At 50.4% G+C, this 16507-nt stretch overlaps 2 protein-coding genes across 3 annotated transcripts in view; one reads left to right on the forward strand and one right to left on the reverse strand.

The window, feature by feature from the left end:
* SYNJ2 (synaptojanin 2) overlaps positions 1–1720 on the reverse strand; it is a 96053-nt gene extending 94333 nt beyond the window's left edge. For both annotated transcript variants that reach the window (XM_065888684.1, XM_065888685.1), the window contains exon 1: positions 1594–1720. In XM_065888684.1, the coding sequence (XP_065744756.1) occupies positions 1594–1720 (127 nt within the window). The remainder of the gene's footprint in view (positions 1–1593) is intronic.
* A 376-nt stretch (positions 1721–2096) lies between these two features.
* LOC136132327 (small ribosomal subunit protein uS7-like) lies at positions 2097–3868 on the forward strand. The gene is made up of 3 exons (XM_065889212.1): positions 2097–2288; positions 2608–2677; positions 3243–3868. Exons 1-3 carry the CDS (start codon positions 2097–2099, stop codon positions 3866–3868), a joined length of 888 nt encoding a protein of 295 aa, XP_065745284.1.
* Positions 3869–16507: the final 12639 nt, after the last annotated feature.

Raw genomic sequence — 16507 nt, forward strand, 5'->3', positions numbered from 1 at the left:
AGTTGCTGTCATCCAACTGAATAATATTTTAATCTCTTTGATGAAGCAGTAGTTTTGTACCATGCAATTCAATCTCTCAGCTCTGATATATGTGGTATGAAGCAGACATCTAAAATGGAATGGAGATTTTTGTGGTTTTCTCTCAAGACCTTAGCAAATGACCAAACTTGGACTTTTCGGGACAGAGAACAAACTGGAATAATCTGATAATAATTTAATCCATGATTACTGCACACTTATGGTGCTGACAATACTGGAGATGTTGTTTCAGTAACCAAGTGACTGAAAACAAGCCAGATAACTATATGCTAATGAAATGATTAGGGAAGCAGAAATAGAAGAGATGGTCCTTCCAAGATGTATACCTAAGAATCTAATTGAAGAATTGATGCATACAATCTGAAAAAAAAGATGATTCAATTACAAAATGTGGTGGGCGTGACTGCACAGGTCATCTACCTAAAGGACTGGTGATCCTCCTCTGAGCTTTGTTTAGCTACAAACAGGGGAGATGATGGACACCAGTTGTAAGCCTACTCTCTACTGTTCAGGTTGAAGTTCTAACAATTCTACCTGGTTTCACTCCCTTTGTTACTTGGCCTTCATCATGAATGTTAGCCACAAAACAAGGTGATTCCAAGAAGCCGCACGCTGTACAACAATACAGAGTCACTGGAAGTCAGGTGGAGCTGTTTGTCACCTTGGGCAAGCACGTTTCTTAGCCTCTTCAGGCCTCAGTTTACTCCTCTGTAGTATGGGGATAATAGTAGTCCTTTTGTAGAATTGTGAAAATTAAATGAGGCGGTCTCTAAAGCCCTCGACACAATGTTAGTGTCAAGACTTCCTGGAGCTCATAGGTGAAATACATTGACTTGGCAACTGCCTAATGTCAAATACACCCAGCACTGGTTTTTTTTGTTTTGTTTTGTTTTGTTTTGCCTCCAAGTTCTATACTTTGCAGCACTGACGCTTCTCAGCCAAGTATTTACATGAGGCAAAGGTGCCATCAGCGCTTTCTCCGGAGTCTATGTTACGGTGCTTTCGTCCCCATCCCCCCCCCCCCGCCCCCCGGGAGTGAAGGAGGCCATCACAAGGGAACGGGCATTCACTGGTTTCATCAACAGGTGCCAAGAAAAACAGCGCCAGGCACTTGGTCGGACCGCCTCCTAAGTCACCCCTCTTGGATGGTCTTGAATCTGTAACGGGTCCCAGGGGAGCGCGGGGCAGAAGGGACCAGAGGCGGCTCTCCAAGAACGGACCCCGCCGGCAGGCGCGCAGACCGCAGACCCCTGTGGGCCGCCTGTGCACCCGGGAGCAGCCACACGTGTCTTCTGGCGTCTCCGGCGTCACTCCATTCAAACTGGCCACCCGCCACCCTGCGCGTGCGACGCCCACGCCTCCGCCACCTCCGCGCCGCCCGGACTAGTCACCTCGGGGACGGGAGGTGCCCGTTTGTCTAGGTCTCTGCAAAGGCAGGCGACCTTCCCTCCCGGCATCCTCCCCGGGACAGGGGACCAGGGCGCGGCCCGAGCCCCGGCGCCGTTGCGGAGTCGCCGGCCCGGAGCCCCGGGCGGCGCCGCTTGCCGCACTCACCGAGCGTGGCCACCGTGCCGGCCTCGAAGAGCAAGCAGTCCCCGCGGCCGCGTGCCTCCAGAAGGATGCTGCTCTCCCCCGAGGCCTCCAGCCGCCCGAGCAGCCGCAGCCCTTTGCTTAAAGCCATGGGCGCGCGGCCCGCCGCCGCGGCTCCCCGCGCTCCCGCAACTTCCAGGAGTTTCACTTCGCGCCCACGCCGCCGCCCGGCGCAGGCTCCTCCCCGGCTCCTCCGCTGCCTCCGCCCCGCCGCCTCCTCTGCGCCCGCGCGCGCCGCCCCAGGCAGGTGAGGGCGCGCGGTCGCCTCCCCGCCTCCCGGCCGGCTCCGCCGAGGCGCCGCGCTCCCCCCAGCGGCCAGGCAGTGGTGGGAGGCCTCCGGGCTCGCTCGGCGGCTAATCCGGGGCCCGGGTGCGGAGGGGAAGTCCCCCTGCGGTGGGCGGCAGTCAGGAAGGAGGATTCCATACATTCCTCGGCGCGGAGGAGGCTGCAGTCCGCCGGGCGCCCTAATGCGCCTGAAACGCTACAGGACGCCCGCGGCCTTATATGGGCAGCTGGGGCCTGAACGGCGCCGCGAGGCTGGAAACCACCGGGCCCTCCGCTGTCCTCCCTGGTCCTCCCAGTCCCGCTCACGCCTCCCTCTCTCGTCTACTGCGACCCTGGACGAGTCCCTGGTTTTCTGGGCCTCAGTAGCCCTACGGGTGAAGCGGGATTAGTAATTGTACCTACTTCGTAAAGTTGCGGTGAGGATGGAGTTAATTCGTGTAAAGGGCTTGGTGAGTGCCTGGCGAGTGGAAAGTGTTCCGTAAGTGTTGCCTTCTACTAGCTTTCTGTACGGAGGGTACTGCGGTCCACTGTCCCCCGCCCAGGTAGAATTTGGGAGGATCAAAGGTGTGTTTTCTCGGAGAGAACTGAGACCCTGATCTCTAGACCTGCCACTTACCGTGTGAGCTTGACTTCTCTGAGCCCGCTTTTCTCCTTTGTCGGATGGTGACCGGCACCTGCCCCACCGGCTTACAGGATGGGTGCGGAGGAGCCGAACGCTTGGGAGTAACGCGCAGGGCCAACTGTGAGACGCTGATGGGTGTGGGTGCGCCAGGGCGGGGCCCTTCCCTCTCCCTGCCCGCGCCCTTTCCCTCCATCTTGCAACCCCTCCTCCCACTCTGGTGAGTGTGTACAGTCCTTGACTTAAGGGTAGATACTACAACAAGCCAGTTTGTACTCAGACACGTGGACAGCAGCACATATCCGTGCACCCTCCACTGGAGTACGTGGACCTGGCAGCTAGGCAAGGCCCCTCTTGGCACTGGGTTTTAGCCAGGATGTCGGGACTGGTCTGCAGGGGAGGGGAGAGAGAAGGAAGGAGAGGGCTTCCCTGGAATCGCCCTTTGGGTGGGTTTGGGGGGCCTCGTTTCCTTCTCCTGTAAGGGATGTGTATGGATGGCCCTGAGACCTCCATCAGGATGTTCCCATCAGGCCCCACACCCAGTTGGTTCCTCTCACACCCATTCTGCTCATACGGAGAAGGCTGTGGGTTAAGCCGTTTGTCTCTCGGGCAAGTTCCAGAAGGAGCAGAGCCCCCAGTTGGCAAGCAGGATGGTGGCGCCCTTGCAGAACACTCAAGAATGACCAGGAACGCTTCCTATCTGTGCCAGGGCGCGCATGGTCCACGCCGAGCGGCCGAGACGCTGCACCTGCAGAAGAGACCCCCGACATCAAGCTCTTTGGGAAGTGGAGCACCGATGATGTGCAGATCCATGGCATTTCCCTGCAGGATTACATCGCAGTGAAGGAGAAGTATGCCAAATACCTGCCCCACAGTGCAGGGGGCTACATGGCCGAGTGCTTCCACAAGGCACAGTGCTCCATCGTGGAGCGCCTCACCAACTCCATGATGATGCACGGCTGCAACAATGGCAAGCAGCTCATGACTGTACGCATCGTCAAGCACGCCTTTGAGATCATCCATCTGCTCACAGGCGAGAACCCCCTGCAGGTCCTGGTGAATGCCATCATCAACAGTGGCCCCCAGGAGGACTCGACCCGCATTGGGCGAGCTGGAACAATGAGGCGGCAGGCCGTGGACGTGTCCCCGCTGCGCCGTGTGAATCAGGCCATCTGGCTGCTGTGCACAGGTGCCCGTGAGGCCACCTTCCGGAACATCAAGACCATTGCCGAGTGCCCGGCAGACGAGCTCATCAGTGCCGCCAAGGGCTCCTCCAACTCCTACACTATCAAGAAGAAGGATGAGCTGGAACGTGTGGCCAAGTTCAACTGCTGATTGCCTGACCACAGCTACAATAAACCTGTTTTCCCTTTGGGGTGGCCCCCCCCTAAAAAAAAAAAAAAGAATGACCAGGAACCACCAGACATTCCATCCTCTGTGGATACCCTCTCAGGGAGTGATTTGGGAAATAAAGGAAATGTGAAAAACAGCAGAGATTCAAGTCATTCCTGAGCCTTCTGCCCCCTTGTCACAAATTCAATTATGTGGTGGATATCCCGGGTATGATGCTCATACACTATCCAAACATTTGTAGAATGGAGACATTATTTCCTCCTGAGAACAGTGTGCCCATTAAATGAGGCAGAGTAGTCTTTGGCCCACTTTTTCTTTCCTTTTAGATGCAAAGCTCACTTCTTCCAGGAAGCCTTCCTGGGATGCTGAGGTTCCAGACAACAGTGTTTATGCACCCTCAGATTCACAGGTGTCCACTTCAGCTCTCACCTGCTCATATGTTGCTTGAGAAGTGTTTTTAGATTTCTCTTAGCCCTGTTTCACAAATTAGGTCATAAGATCTTAGGAAGGGGACCAAGTCTTTTAAAATTTTCTCTCTCCTCTTCTTTCCTGCCTTTCCTAGTATCACATAATTTACAGCTCTGCACAGTGGCATGCTGAACATATTTTAGAAAATTTCCTATAGTCCAGACCAGCACTTGAGCTTTACAGCTTATGGAATCTAAGACACAATCAACTGTAAGATGAACCACTATTTTATGTACCACTGAGAAGGAAAAAATGGTGCCAATTAAACCATGTAATTAAATCGTTAGCAGTGCCCTGATTGCAGCAATGCTATAACATGCATCTTAGACACCAGTAATGGGTGTTCCCCTACCTCTGAGAATTGGCACCTGCTGTGTTTTCAGGTCATGGTTTGGAGTGGGATGGTCCACAGGGGCAGCAGAGGAAGCCCCATCCTTACATACACACTGCCTTGATAGGCTGAGGGTCACTCGGGCACGGGCACGTTTAGTAGATGGAGGAAGTGTCAGATCTTGAGACATTCGAGAAAAAGGTCAGCTCTGATACCTAAACCATGAGTGGAACCTGGGAAGACCAGTGGACCCGTGTAAGTGGCGAAAGCTTGGGCACATCCCACTCCTGAGATGCAGAGCTCTTGGAGGTCTATGATTGGAGGGGGAGGAGGTGAGGCGGGAAGGAAAAGCCAGCTCCGTCACCCCTGGAGTAGACAACGGCAGGAAATGCAACGGAGCTGTGGCCCGGGGAGTCAGCCAGGACCTGGGGAGCCAGGGAGCCCAGCAAGTTATCAAAGCAGAGAGAGAAATAGGGGAGAGATACACGAAAGACTGTACTTCGTGCCTATTGCATGAGAGGCAAAAGGACAGCGAGAAGTCAGAAAGGAGCCCGGCGTTGAGAGAATGGGGAGGTGGTGGTCCCATCGACAGAGACAGGAGAATGAGGGAGGAAGCCAGTGTGACCAGAGACAGGAACTGGGGGTGGGGAAGTGGGCCTGGTCTGGCTTGTGCCGAGTTTAAGATGATGAAGGTCAGCCAGCAGGAAAGGCCAGAAATGAAGAGTGGAGGCTGTGAGGGGAAGAGCTCTCTGAAAGGGGGTTGGGGGGGTGAAGGCCAGTCTGAGTGTGGGAGGGGCAGGAAGAAAAGACTAGAAAGAAGTGACCTGAGATTAGGGAAGCCCAGGTGTGGCAGGGGATGCTCTGGGAAGCAGGATGGTCACTGGTTGAGACCCTCAGAAAGGTCCCTAACAATGAGGACTCAGGAAAGAGCCTTGGTTTGGTGAGGAGGTAATGGTGACCTCTGAATTAGAGGTTGGGGGAAAAAGTCAGCTTGCAAAGAATTAAGGAAGAGGGCTTCCCTCGTGGCGAAGTGGTTAATAATCCACCTGCCAATGCAGGGGACACGGGTTTGAGCCCTGGTTCGGGAAGATCCCACATGCTGTGGAGCAACTAAGCCCATGTGCCACAACTACTGAGCCTGCGCTCTAGAGCCCACAAGCCACAACTACTGAAGCCCATGTGCCACAACTGCTGAAGCCCACGTGCCTAGAGCCTGTGCTCCACAACAAGAGAAGCCACTGCAACGAGAAGCCTGCGCACCACAACAAAGAGTACACCGCAACTAGAGAAAGCCCATGCGTAGCAATGAAGACCCAACACAGCCAAAAATCAAAATTAAAAAAAAAAAAAAAAAGAATTAAGGAAGAAATGGGGGCAGTAGGCATAGTCTGCTAACTCTGGAAGCCTGGCTGGGAAAATCACAAAATAAATAGGATGGTGGGCAGAAGGGACAAGAGACCTTTCTAAGATGGACCAGGCCTGCTTAGATGATGTTTATATCAGATCCTCCTAGCTGCCGAGTTGAAATTTGAGGGAGCAGTGGCGCCAGAGAGGGAGGGGGCAGCTGTGACAACCCGGGGGCGCTGGCGGTACGTGGACAAGGGCACCGGGAGTGGGGTGGAGAGAAACGGCTGGGTTCGGTATAGGTCTGTGAAGGGTGAGCCCACAGGATTTGCCGTTAGAGCAGATGTGGCATAAGAGGAAAAGGCAGGAGTTTGGATGATGCCATGATCTTGGCCAGAGCACCCGGAAGGATGGAACTGCCATCATCTGAGATAAGGGCAGCCGTGGGAGGAGCAGGTGGCTGGGTGGGTGGGCAGATTGGGGCATGTTAATTTTGAGATGCCCGTTAAAAATCCAGGTTGAGGTGCCGAGTCGGCAGTAAGTTATGCAAGTCTGCAGTCCAAGGGCGAGGTCTGGGCAGAGAAGTAAATGTGGAAGCTATCAGCATCCCGATGGTGATGGCCTGAGTGAGTTCACCAAAGGCTGAGTGCTAGTCAGAAAGGGAAGAGTGAGGGCTGAGCCCACGGGTGCTCCGATCTGGGGCACTGAAGGGGAGGAAGGGGGCCCCAGAGGCTGCTCTGGGTCCAGTAGGACGAGGACTGGTCCTTTGAGTTTCGTCACACGGAGGTCATGGCTGCCCCTTATGAGAGCAGTTTTGGGACATGGGAGGGGGTACAAGTAGTTCTTTTTTACAGCCCGTTTCTTCTTGCATGACCCTTTGTACAGTCAAGGATCTCGGTATTGACTCCAGGTGATTAAAAGCATGCAATACACTTCGAGACCGTGATTTTGAACCCTCTCAGCTTCTCCCCGTAAAACACTCCATCGCTCTAATTACACTTGGACCGTCTTCCAGTTTTCCCGCCTCTGAAAGTGTGGCACACACCGGACACCATTCTCTAACAGGGCTCTGACTCATGTAGTAATTAAGTGACTGACTCACGCATAATTAAGGTGATGATAATAGGATTTTTCTGGGTTCGTTTCAGTTTCATGTACCTTTGAACTTTCCTTAAAAGGGATTCATTAAACGTACAACTAATATGACTTAAGTTTGATACCTTAATTAAAGTTTTCAATTAAATGCATTCACAAATTGGAAAATATCCTGTTGTCAGACCACACGCCCTTTTAGGGGTTCCAGAGGAATGTGATCACCGTAAGTATAGTGGCAAAGCGAATCAGCCCATCAGCAAAGTGAGCTGTATTGATCCCTATGTGTACTGACAGGCTGGCTTTCAAAGATTCTAGCCCTCAGTTTTAGTAAAACTTGAAAGTTTTTCAAAGTACTTTTCATATGCAGTATTTCATTAGATATTAATGACACTGAATATGTAAAGCTAAAAGCTAACATTCTCAAGTCATTAATTAACTAATTCATTCATTTACCCAGACTGCAATCTCCCATAAACTTGTTTAGTGGCCTTTCACTCCCTTAACTCTGAATCCTCAACGTCACCGAAGAAATTGCAGAAGCTTGCAGACTGGTGTCATTTTTCTAAACAATAATTATTTAATATCATCAGATATTCTGTTAGTGTTCACGTTTCTGAGTGTCTTGTGAATGTCATCAATCGCTTTCCATAGTTTGTGTGCATCACACAAGTAATGTTTACGCAATGAGACCGATGTGTCTCTTAACCTCCTTTAAATACATAGGTTTCCCTTCCATTTCTTTCTTCCCTTGCAATTTATTTGCTGAGAAAACCAGGTAGCACGCCCAGCAGTCCTCACAGAGTGCGTTCTGCTGAGCGGCCCTGTGGTATCGTTTAGCGTGTTCCCTTGCTCTCTGCATGACCTATAATATAGCTCAGTGGCTGGAGACAGAAGCTCTAGCAGATTCTGTCTCCTGGGTGGGTGTGTTCTTCCCGTCAGGAAGCACAGGTCTGATTTTTTTCTCTTTGTGATGTAGCAGCCATCGAGCCTCAGTGCCATAGTCTTCACAAAACAGACATGCTCTATTCTATCATTTTCTTCATTTGTAGCTAAAATTCTTCTCAAAGAACAGAAAATCCCCATCTACTATTTGTTTACCCGATGGTAAGACAAACAAGAGAGGTAGAACAGGATTCTCTTCATTTACTAGTGTTCAAAATAATGAGTCATTTTGAACTCGGTGAATTGGTCCATTAACATCCTCCCATGGTGACCAATTCGTTTTTTCATTTTTCACTTTTATTATGAACTCATATTTGAGTTTAAACGGACTTGATGTGTCCCAGTCCGTTGCAGTCTTATCTTTACTGATGCTCAAAATGTTCGCTCTTTGGCCAGTGGGAGCATCTTTGTGGGATGGAACCAACTCCAGTGGGAGTTGGTTCCAGGGTCCTCTTGACAGGACCCCAGTTGGTTGGGATTGATTGGTTCCTTGCCTTCTAGTGTGACAATATCAAGCTCATCTTGTACATTTTTTACTCCTAAGACCTGGAATTCATCATTTCTTCAAGAAGCCCTGATTTTTTTTGGTAGAAAAAGGAATCTCAAGACCACAGCTGGTCATTTATAAATTTTAGCCTCATAACTTAACTACCTGTTAATCCAGGACAGTTTCACCCAGTTAAGCTCATTTCCTCTAAGACAATTGTTTCAACCTTCTCCTCCCTCACACACCCCATCTCCTTCACCCCCTACTCTCAGCAGTTTAGGCCTCAATTCTTCCTAGAGAAAGTAGAGCCACGAGAAGAGAATTCCCTCATCTTCCATCACCGAAGCTTCCCCATCGTCTTCTTTCCTGCAGTGACAGGGAGGAAAACTTGAACATTACGATCTTCTCAATAAGCTCTGCAGTACAGAAAATATACGAACTTCAAACAGCTGCAAAAATAGTGTCTTGGGGGGAAAATAGAGTTTCTACATCAATACAAGTCCCTGCTTCCCTCCATGTGCTCAGACCCCGTCCACCTTCCCTTCCCAGGGACTCTGTTCCTTCTCTTAGCCCTACTGTCCCAGGTCACCCATCTCCCCTTCTCTCCTGGATCGTTCCCTGCAGGGTACAAATGCGCTCCAGCGTCTCCCACTATAAAGAGGAGACCCTCCCTCCACCCCACGTCTCCCTCACCACGGCCCTTCTCAGAGGTCATGAACTTCGAACGAAGCCAGTCTGCAGGATTTGGGTGTGTGTGTGGGGGGGGGCGTTCCCAGCACGGTTCAGGGGTGTTGAAGCAAGCTGGAGCTGTCTAGCTTCGACAGGTAAGTCTCGCCTGGGCCCACCTCTCCTCCGGACCACTGCGACCACCCTTCCCTGGACTATGGCCGTAACTGGCCTGCTTCCTCACCCCACCTCCAGCATGCAGGGTGAGGCGTGTCACCCCCTTGTCCTGGCTTCCGACGGCACTTGAGTGTGGTCCCCCCTCTGCCCCTGCCGTCCTCCCACCCATGCCCCTCCTCCACCGAGGAGGCACGCCACCCTCGAGTGGTCCCCCGACCATGCCAAGCCCCAAGTCAAGGAGCCAGTGTGAACTGTCGTCCACTGTCTGCGTCCTTCTCAGCTTGCTTTCTTCAGCCTCCACGGGACCCCTCAGGAGGAGCCCACCACACTATTACCTCCCTACCAGGTGTCCCTATTCTTTCCCTCGGTAGCAGGGATTCATGTCTGAATCCTTCACACATCTGTGCTTTACTTGGTTACTGTCACTCCGACAGAATCCTGTAGGAGTTAAATGCCAGGACTCGGCAGCCTGACGGCCTGGGTTTGAATCCTGGAGCCACGCTTTCCACGCTGGGCAACCTTGAGCAATTTAATACGTAACTTGCTGCCTCAGATTCCTCACGTTTTATACGTGAGACTGAAGGACCCTGTGGGCATTAAGATACATGTAAAGGGCGCGGGGCAGCGCCTGCCCCACGGCGGGACTACGCTGGCGTTAGTCACCACCCCGCGTTTCCCACTGTCCCGCAGGCTTCAGGGCCACGTCTGTTCAGTTACTCTTGGATGTCCAGCGCCTGGCATCCTGGAGTCCTTGTTGAGTGAGGGAATGAAGGACACGTGGACACCTGTGTGGAGCCGGCCGGGAAACTGAGCCTCTTACGCAGATGCTGGGCCAATGGCAGCTGGGGTGATACAGGCCTTCGCCTTTCATTCCCAGAGGCTAGAACTGAAATACGCAAGAGAAAGACAGAGCAGCCACAGTCATGGGAGGAGTGGGAGGTTGGTCTGTGTTCTCTGTGGCCGGCAGCCCCCCGCCCAGGAGAACAGGACTGCCCAGCTGTGAGGCCCTTTCTAGCTCTCTGGTGTCACCATCACAGAAACAGCTGTGTGTTGGCCGCTGTCCATCCTGCCGGGGTTGGGAAGCCCCGCGGTGCAGGTGAGGTCTGCAGTCACCTGGCTCAGCTCGCCTGGGAAGCTTGCCTGGCTCTGCTGGCCTGGGTTGCGTGGCGGGTGTTGGGCACCGTTAATAGGAGGGGTGGCCTCGAAATTCATTTAATTAAGGTATTTTCTTTTGTAAACAAGGAGCATGAGGCACCGATCTGTGTATCCACACACACACACACACGGCTGGACTTACGACCTCAGGTCGGGATAACTGGGTCCAGGCTCTCATCAGCTTTCCTCACAACCCAAGACCATGACCTCTGGGAGGGCTGCACCCGAGCCTCCCAGGCACCAGCTGAATGCCCAGCAGAGTGTGCCCAGCAGCTGGGCTACCCCGCAGACGTGGTGAGCTCAGCAGCTCCAGCAGCCGCAGTGATGCAGGATCTCGCGTGTGTCTGTGTGGCGCCTGCCCTTCCTCCTGGTCTCCTACTGAAAGCCAGCAACCCCTGATGTTAGATGGGTGGATACAAAGATGGTTCGTGGGGGTGCCTGTGGCCCTGGGGGTCAGGGAGCTTTATTCACTCCTGTGGCCAAGACCAAGCTCCACACACAGGTGTGCCAGCTGCCAGCTGGGCCTTGGGCCGCACCCAGCACCCCAACTGTAGAAACAACCCAAGGCACACCTGTCACAGGTCGGGGGCGGGGCCTTTCCCATGCCAAGAACAGTGAGGGCCTGCTGGTCCGTTGTTCAGTTCAATTCCACACTCAGGGAGAACCTACCAGGGGTGGGATGATTGCTCAGACTAATGAATAATCTGGCTGTTCGGCCGCCTGAAGAAGCTCTGCCGGCGAAGCTCTGTCCCCCGCACGCCCCAGCCCTGCACAAGAGCTGGGCCAATAGATGGGCGGGGCGGGGCGGGGCATGGCTGCCAAACCCGTCCTCTCCAGTGTTCCTGCATGAGAGGAAGAGCAGGCCTCCCGAATGGGCTCCCACTTCAGGATGGGGAGGGCTGTTTCCCCTTCTATCCTTGACTCTTCTCCAGAAATACCCCTTTGCTGAGCGGGTTACTACAGGGGTCCCCAACCCCCGGGGCAGCAGACCGGCAGCGGTCCTAACGCTCGCCCCCCCATCGCTCGCATTACCACCTGGACCATCCCACCCCCCGCCGTCTGTGGAAAAACTGTCTTCCACGAAACCGGTCCCTGGTGCCAAAAAGGTTGGGGACCACTGGCACAAGACCTATCGATGGAGAAAGTACCAAGTGTTTAGTAGTTAGACCTGTACATTGTCACTCCAGAGAGCGGAGAAAAAAGTTACAGAGGGGTGAGTTTGGGTTCCACATCCAGAAGACCTTTATAGCAACTAGATGTGTGTAATAGTTTTGTCTTTTTCGTGTGTGTGTTTTTTTAAAAGGCTGCCTGTGTAAATGTAAGCTCCCCATCCTTGGAGGGATGCAGGCAGAGGCTGGATACTGAACCCATCCTGTGGAAGTATGAGAAAGGAGATACTTTCTTTATGTTTCTATTTTTCTGTATATTTGAAAACCTTCAAAATATAAATTTTTAATGGAATTAAAAGTATAATAAAATATAAATTTTAAATAAAATACAAATTTTACAAATAAAATATACATCTAAAATAAACTGTTCTTTCAACTTTTCTGAACGCTTAAAAATTATCAAAATACAAATTAAAAAAAATTTGCTCTTAAATTTTGCTTTTTTATATAGTTTTAAAAATTAAATTACTACACGGTGATTCCCTTTTGAATAAAATTAACTTAGTTAAATCTCTCAGTAACAACATATTATAGCCAGTGTATCATAGGTACTTAGGAATGCTTTGGCTGGAAGTGAGAGAAAACTCAACTATAAAAGTCTTAAATAAATAAGAAGTCTCAAGGTAGGTCATCTAGAGCTGGGGTAGCAGCTCAGCAATGTCATCAAAGATCAAGGCAAGGTCCTTCTTTCTCTTCCATCATTCTTAACGTGTTGCCCTGTTGTCTCACGATCACAAAATGGTTGCTTCAGCTCCAGGCATTACACCAATATTCAAGGTAGAAAGAAGAGTGGAATCTAGGTCAGCTGTATGTGTCCCTTTTATTGAAAAAAAAATGGCAAAAGCTTCTCCAGACACCCTGAACAAATTTCCACTTAAGACTCATTGGTCAGAGCTGTGTCACATGAACCCCATTAGCTACAACAGAGACTTTTCCAGTCTCTTCAGTTGAAATGGACAAGAGAGAAAGGGGCTGGGAAGGAACAGGTTTTGGGTTGGATGACCAGCAATGTCTGCCACGTCTAGCACAGTCAGCATCTGATTGTCTTGTTATTTTAGCACGAGGCTTAATGCTGCCTAGAAAGTTATAAATTATTTTAATTTTTCCTTACGTCATGTATCTCCTCCCAAGGCAATCATCGTGAAATAGAAAGGAGAGGAAGTGACTTGAATACTGAAGTCCCGATAGGACTTGCTATTAGATACCAGGTCTCCAAACTTCTCACCCACAGTTTTTTCTGTTGGCTACACTGCCTCTGACTCTCTAATTTTATCTATTTGAGTGAACTTGTTTTTCCACTAGGCTGTTGACAAATTTAGCAGGCTTAGGTGGTTTTCCTCGTCTGCTGAGAAACGCACAGATCACCGGTATTTTCAGCATAGCTCTGGAGCCTAGAGGCCAACTTGTCGCTGTCCCCATGGACAGGTTTCCACAGGGAGTGTAGAAGAAAAAGGGGGAGTCACATAAAAAGCTGACAGCAACCGAAAAAATATCACAGCATTTTTTGCAGATCAAGCTATGTGACTATTTCAACCACAAAAGTGAACACGAATCTACATAAGACATAACAAAAAACGGTAACTAAAAATAGACCTGCCACGGTTTAGTGAGCACAATAAAAAGAATAAAGGAGCTGTCACCTCCGGTCACCTGGCTCATCCCCATCTCAGGAGTCCTTACTTCTGTGGCTTCCTGGTGAATTGAAATTTTTCTGTGAGGCACCATCTGTCTTTGATCCTCTTCTTTTACATGAGGTTAGCTTTGCATTTTTTTAGTGCCAGAGGAAATGTCTTTGTAGTTAACTTTCCCCACCACTATTTTATTGAGATAGAACTGACATATAACATTATATGACTTTAAGATTAGAAGAGGTATTCTGCTTGATTCTCCATGAGGACATGGCTCTTGTACTACGAAAATGTCCCAGTGTTTGTGTTTTTAGGCGTATTTGTGATGTGTGGGCAGAAGGCTCCGAAGTCACCTCCAAGGGAGCAGAGGGTCTTCAGTCACAGTGGCCATTTTCAGCTGGACTTGCCTGCTGCCTCCTGATGCCCTGCGGACCCCCAGGGGCCTGCACGTAGTTATTTAGACAATAATATTGACTGGACAGCCAGACTTTTTTCAGTCTCTTTCTATCTGGAAGTTTGCTCACAGTTAGTCTAATAAGCTTTCTCTGCCTCTCAGTGTCAGGACTCGCCGGGAAGTAGTGAGGATATATTTATAACTTCCTCTCCCCTCTCCTTTCATTCTCTCTGCCACAACTTCTCCTGCCCATTCCAAAACGCTTTATACAAAAATCTAAAACTCCACACTGAACCAAATAGAGCAGTCAGCTGTGAGAGGAAGGACTTCCTCTCCTCTCTCCTCAAGGCTCGGTGACTTTCCATTTCTCCCCTCCTTTGGCCAAAGGGTGACAGTAGGTCTTTGCTCTGCCATCACTTACCACGGTGGTTCTGAGTTTCAAGAGCCCCTGAGGACTTTGCACGACGATGGCTCGGATTAAAATCCTGTGTCCCGCTCAGACAGCTGACCTGGGTGATCAGCCTGAACCTCGACGGCTAAGTGGAAACTACCTCCCGTCCACTTGTGAAACTACTCATCCCTCCCTCTTCAGGACATTCCTTCATTTCCTGTATTATAAGAAAAACGAAAGAGAAGGAGAAGCAATTACAAGAAAAAGAACAGGACTCGGCTGATGAAATGTGAGATGAGATTCTGTTTAGGTGAGGAAATTGATTTTGTCTTTAAAGTGAGTCACCTAGACCTTTAAGAATCTGATGAGAGGTGCAAATCCTTTTCCCCAGAAAAAATGTAAAATACGCACATAATATGCCTACAATCGCATGTGATTCATTGACACACGCACCCCAGTAATATATGGACCAAAGGTTAAGAATTCCTCTTTTGGAAGCAAGTTAGAAGAAGCTGCTATCAAAAGTTATCTCTTAAACGTTCTCATCACAAGAAAAATAAAAAACAAATTGGTAACTATGTGAGGTGATGGATGTTAGCTAAACGTATTTCGGTGGTGGTTTCACAATATACACATTTATCAATCATTCTGCTGTACACCTTAAACTCATAAGATGTTATGTGCCAATTATATCTCAATATAACTGGGGGAAAAAGCACCTCTACGGGTGGTTGGGAAGTAAATCTTAACCACGAAGGCATTTCCTCTGGCGCCTGAAAAAGGCAAAGCTAACCTCATGTAATAGAAGAGGGTCAAAGACAGATGGTGCCTCACAGAAAAATTTCAGTTCACCAGGGTCAAGTCTCCTGTTGTAGACAAATACCTATAGTTTATGCTAATTTGTTTTCCATTCTGTTTAGATTTGTGGCAAGGGAAGTATAAATCCTTCTGAATTACAATGGATTGATCCGTCTGGAAGTGATTTAAACACATCAACAAAAGAACTCAATCTGAAAAAAATGGTCTGTTTCCTTCTGTAGTTTTGCTTCCTCTGGCTCCTCATTTTCCGGTGGACTGATAGTTTTCCAAATGGTACGTTTTCAAAAAGTCCTGCTTCGATAAACCAACATATTTGTAGACACGTGTCTAGGGTCAGGGTGGACGCATACTCCGGCTCAGTAAAGAGGGATTATCTCAGGCAGGACAGGCTGGTGTAGTTCATGCTGCACAAAAGACAGCTCCAGACCTCAGTGGCTCAACGTGGCAGGAGTCTCCTCCTTGCTCGTGCAAATTCTGCTGTGGGTCCCAGCCGCTCTCCAGGCCACCTCTCCTCTGTGTGCTTCAACTCTTCAGCCCCCTCGTGTCGACACTTACTCCCGCTGTCATCGCGTGACGGAAAAGAGGGGCTGAGAGATGAGCAGTAGGAAGTGTCCTCGATGCTCCCAACTATGTTTCTGCGGCTAAAGCAAGTCACACAGCGATGCCTAATTCTACGGAGATGGGGAAGCGTGATCCCTCAGCGGGCTCAGAGGAAGATGAGAACAAAATGATGATGAAGGTGTAACGTGCAGGGACCGCTAGAACATGGCTGAAAATTAAAGTACGTTTTGAGGAACGTGTGCTGAGATGTTCTCTGTGGATGGGGAACTACCCTCACCTCAGACTTTAAAAATCAATGACAGGCTTTCCACTTCCAGCCTTGATGAAGTAACAGAGGGCAGGTTACCTCTCCTTAAATAGAGAAAAACAGAATATATGAAAAATGGGTTCAGACTTTAGACAACAGGCATCACGGGACTCTGATCACCGGGAGAAGAGAAATAGGTGAGCCCCGTTATGGCCCCAAATTCTGCCTGAATGCAGATTCTAGGCTCAGTACAGGGAGGGGGAAACCACACAGAGTTCTGTGGTCTCACTGAGTTGAAGAGACAGATCAGAGTTCTGGGAGAGGAAGGATGCTAGGATTAGACGGGCGGAGTTCAGGAGAGAAGGGAGCTACAGAGAGAGACTGTGTTCTGGAGAGCTGCAGAACGGCTGCAGCTGTTAGCTGTCTCCAAGCCCCAGAGACAAGGCTCTCTCTGAACGTTGCCCCACGCGCCCCTGTGAGGACACCACGTGAGAACAGTGACGCAACCGGCAGAGATCAATGGGCCAAACGATTCCCAGGACTCTCACGGGGCTGGGAATAGGTCAGAGTCAGCAGCTGCAGCGGGTCGACATCCTGCCTCAGGCATCTGGCAGGGTCCTCAGAAAGGCACCCCCTCAGCAGGGGCTCACGCGCGACCTCCACGACCAGTCTCCCGTCTGGACTGGAGGGAGCGTCAAAAATGCAAGTCCACTCAGAGCTCCAGTTACTGCAGAAGCAAGGCCGGGA

Source organism: Phocoena phocoena, chromosome 12 (genome assembly GCF_963924675.1).
Source record: "Phocoena phocoena chromosome 12, mPhoPho1.1, whole genome shotgun sequence".
NCBI classification, from domain to species: Eukaryota; Metazoa; Chordata; class Mammalia; order Artiodactyla; family Phocoenidae; genus Phocoena; species Phocoena phocoena.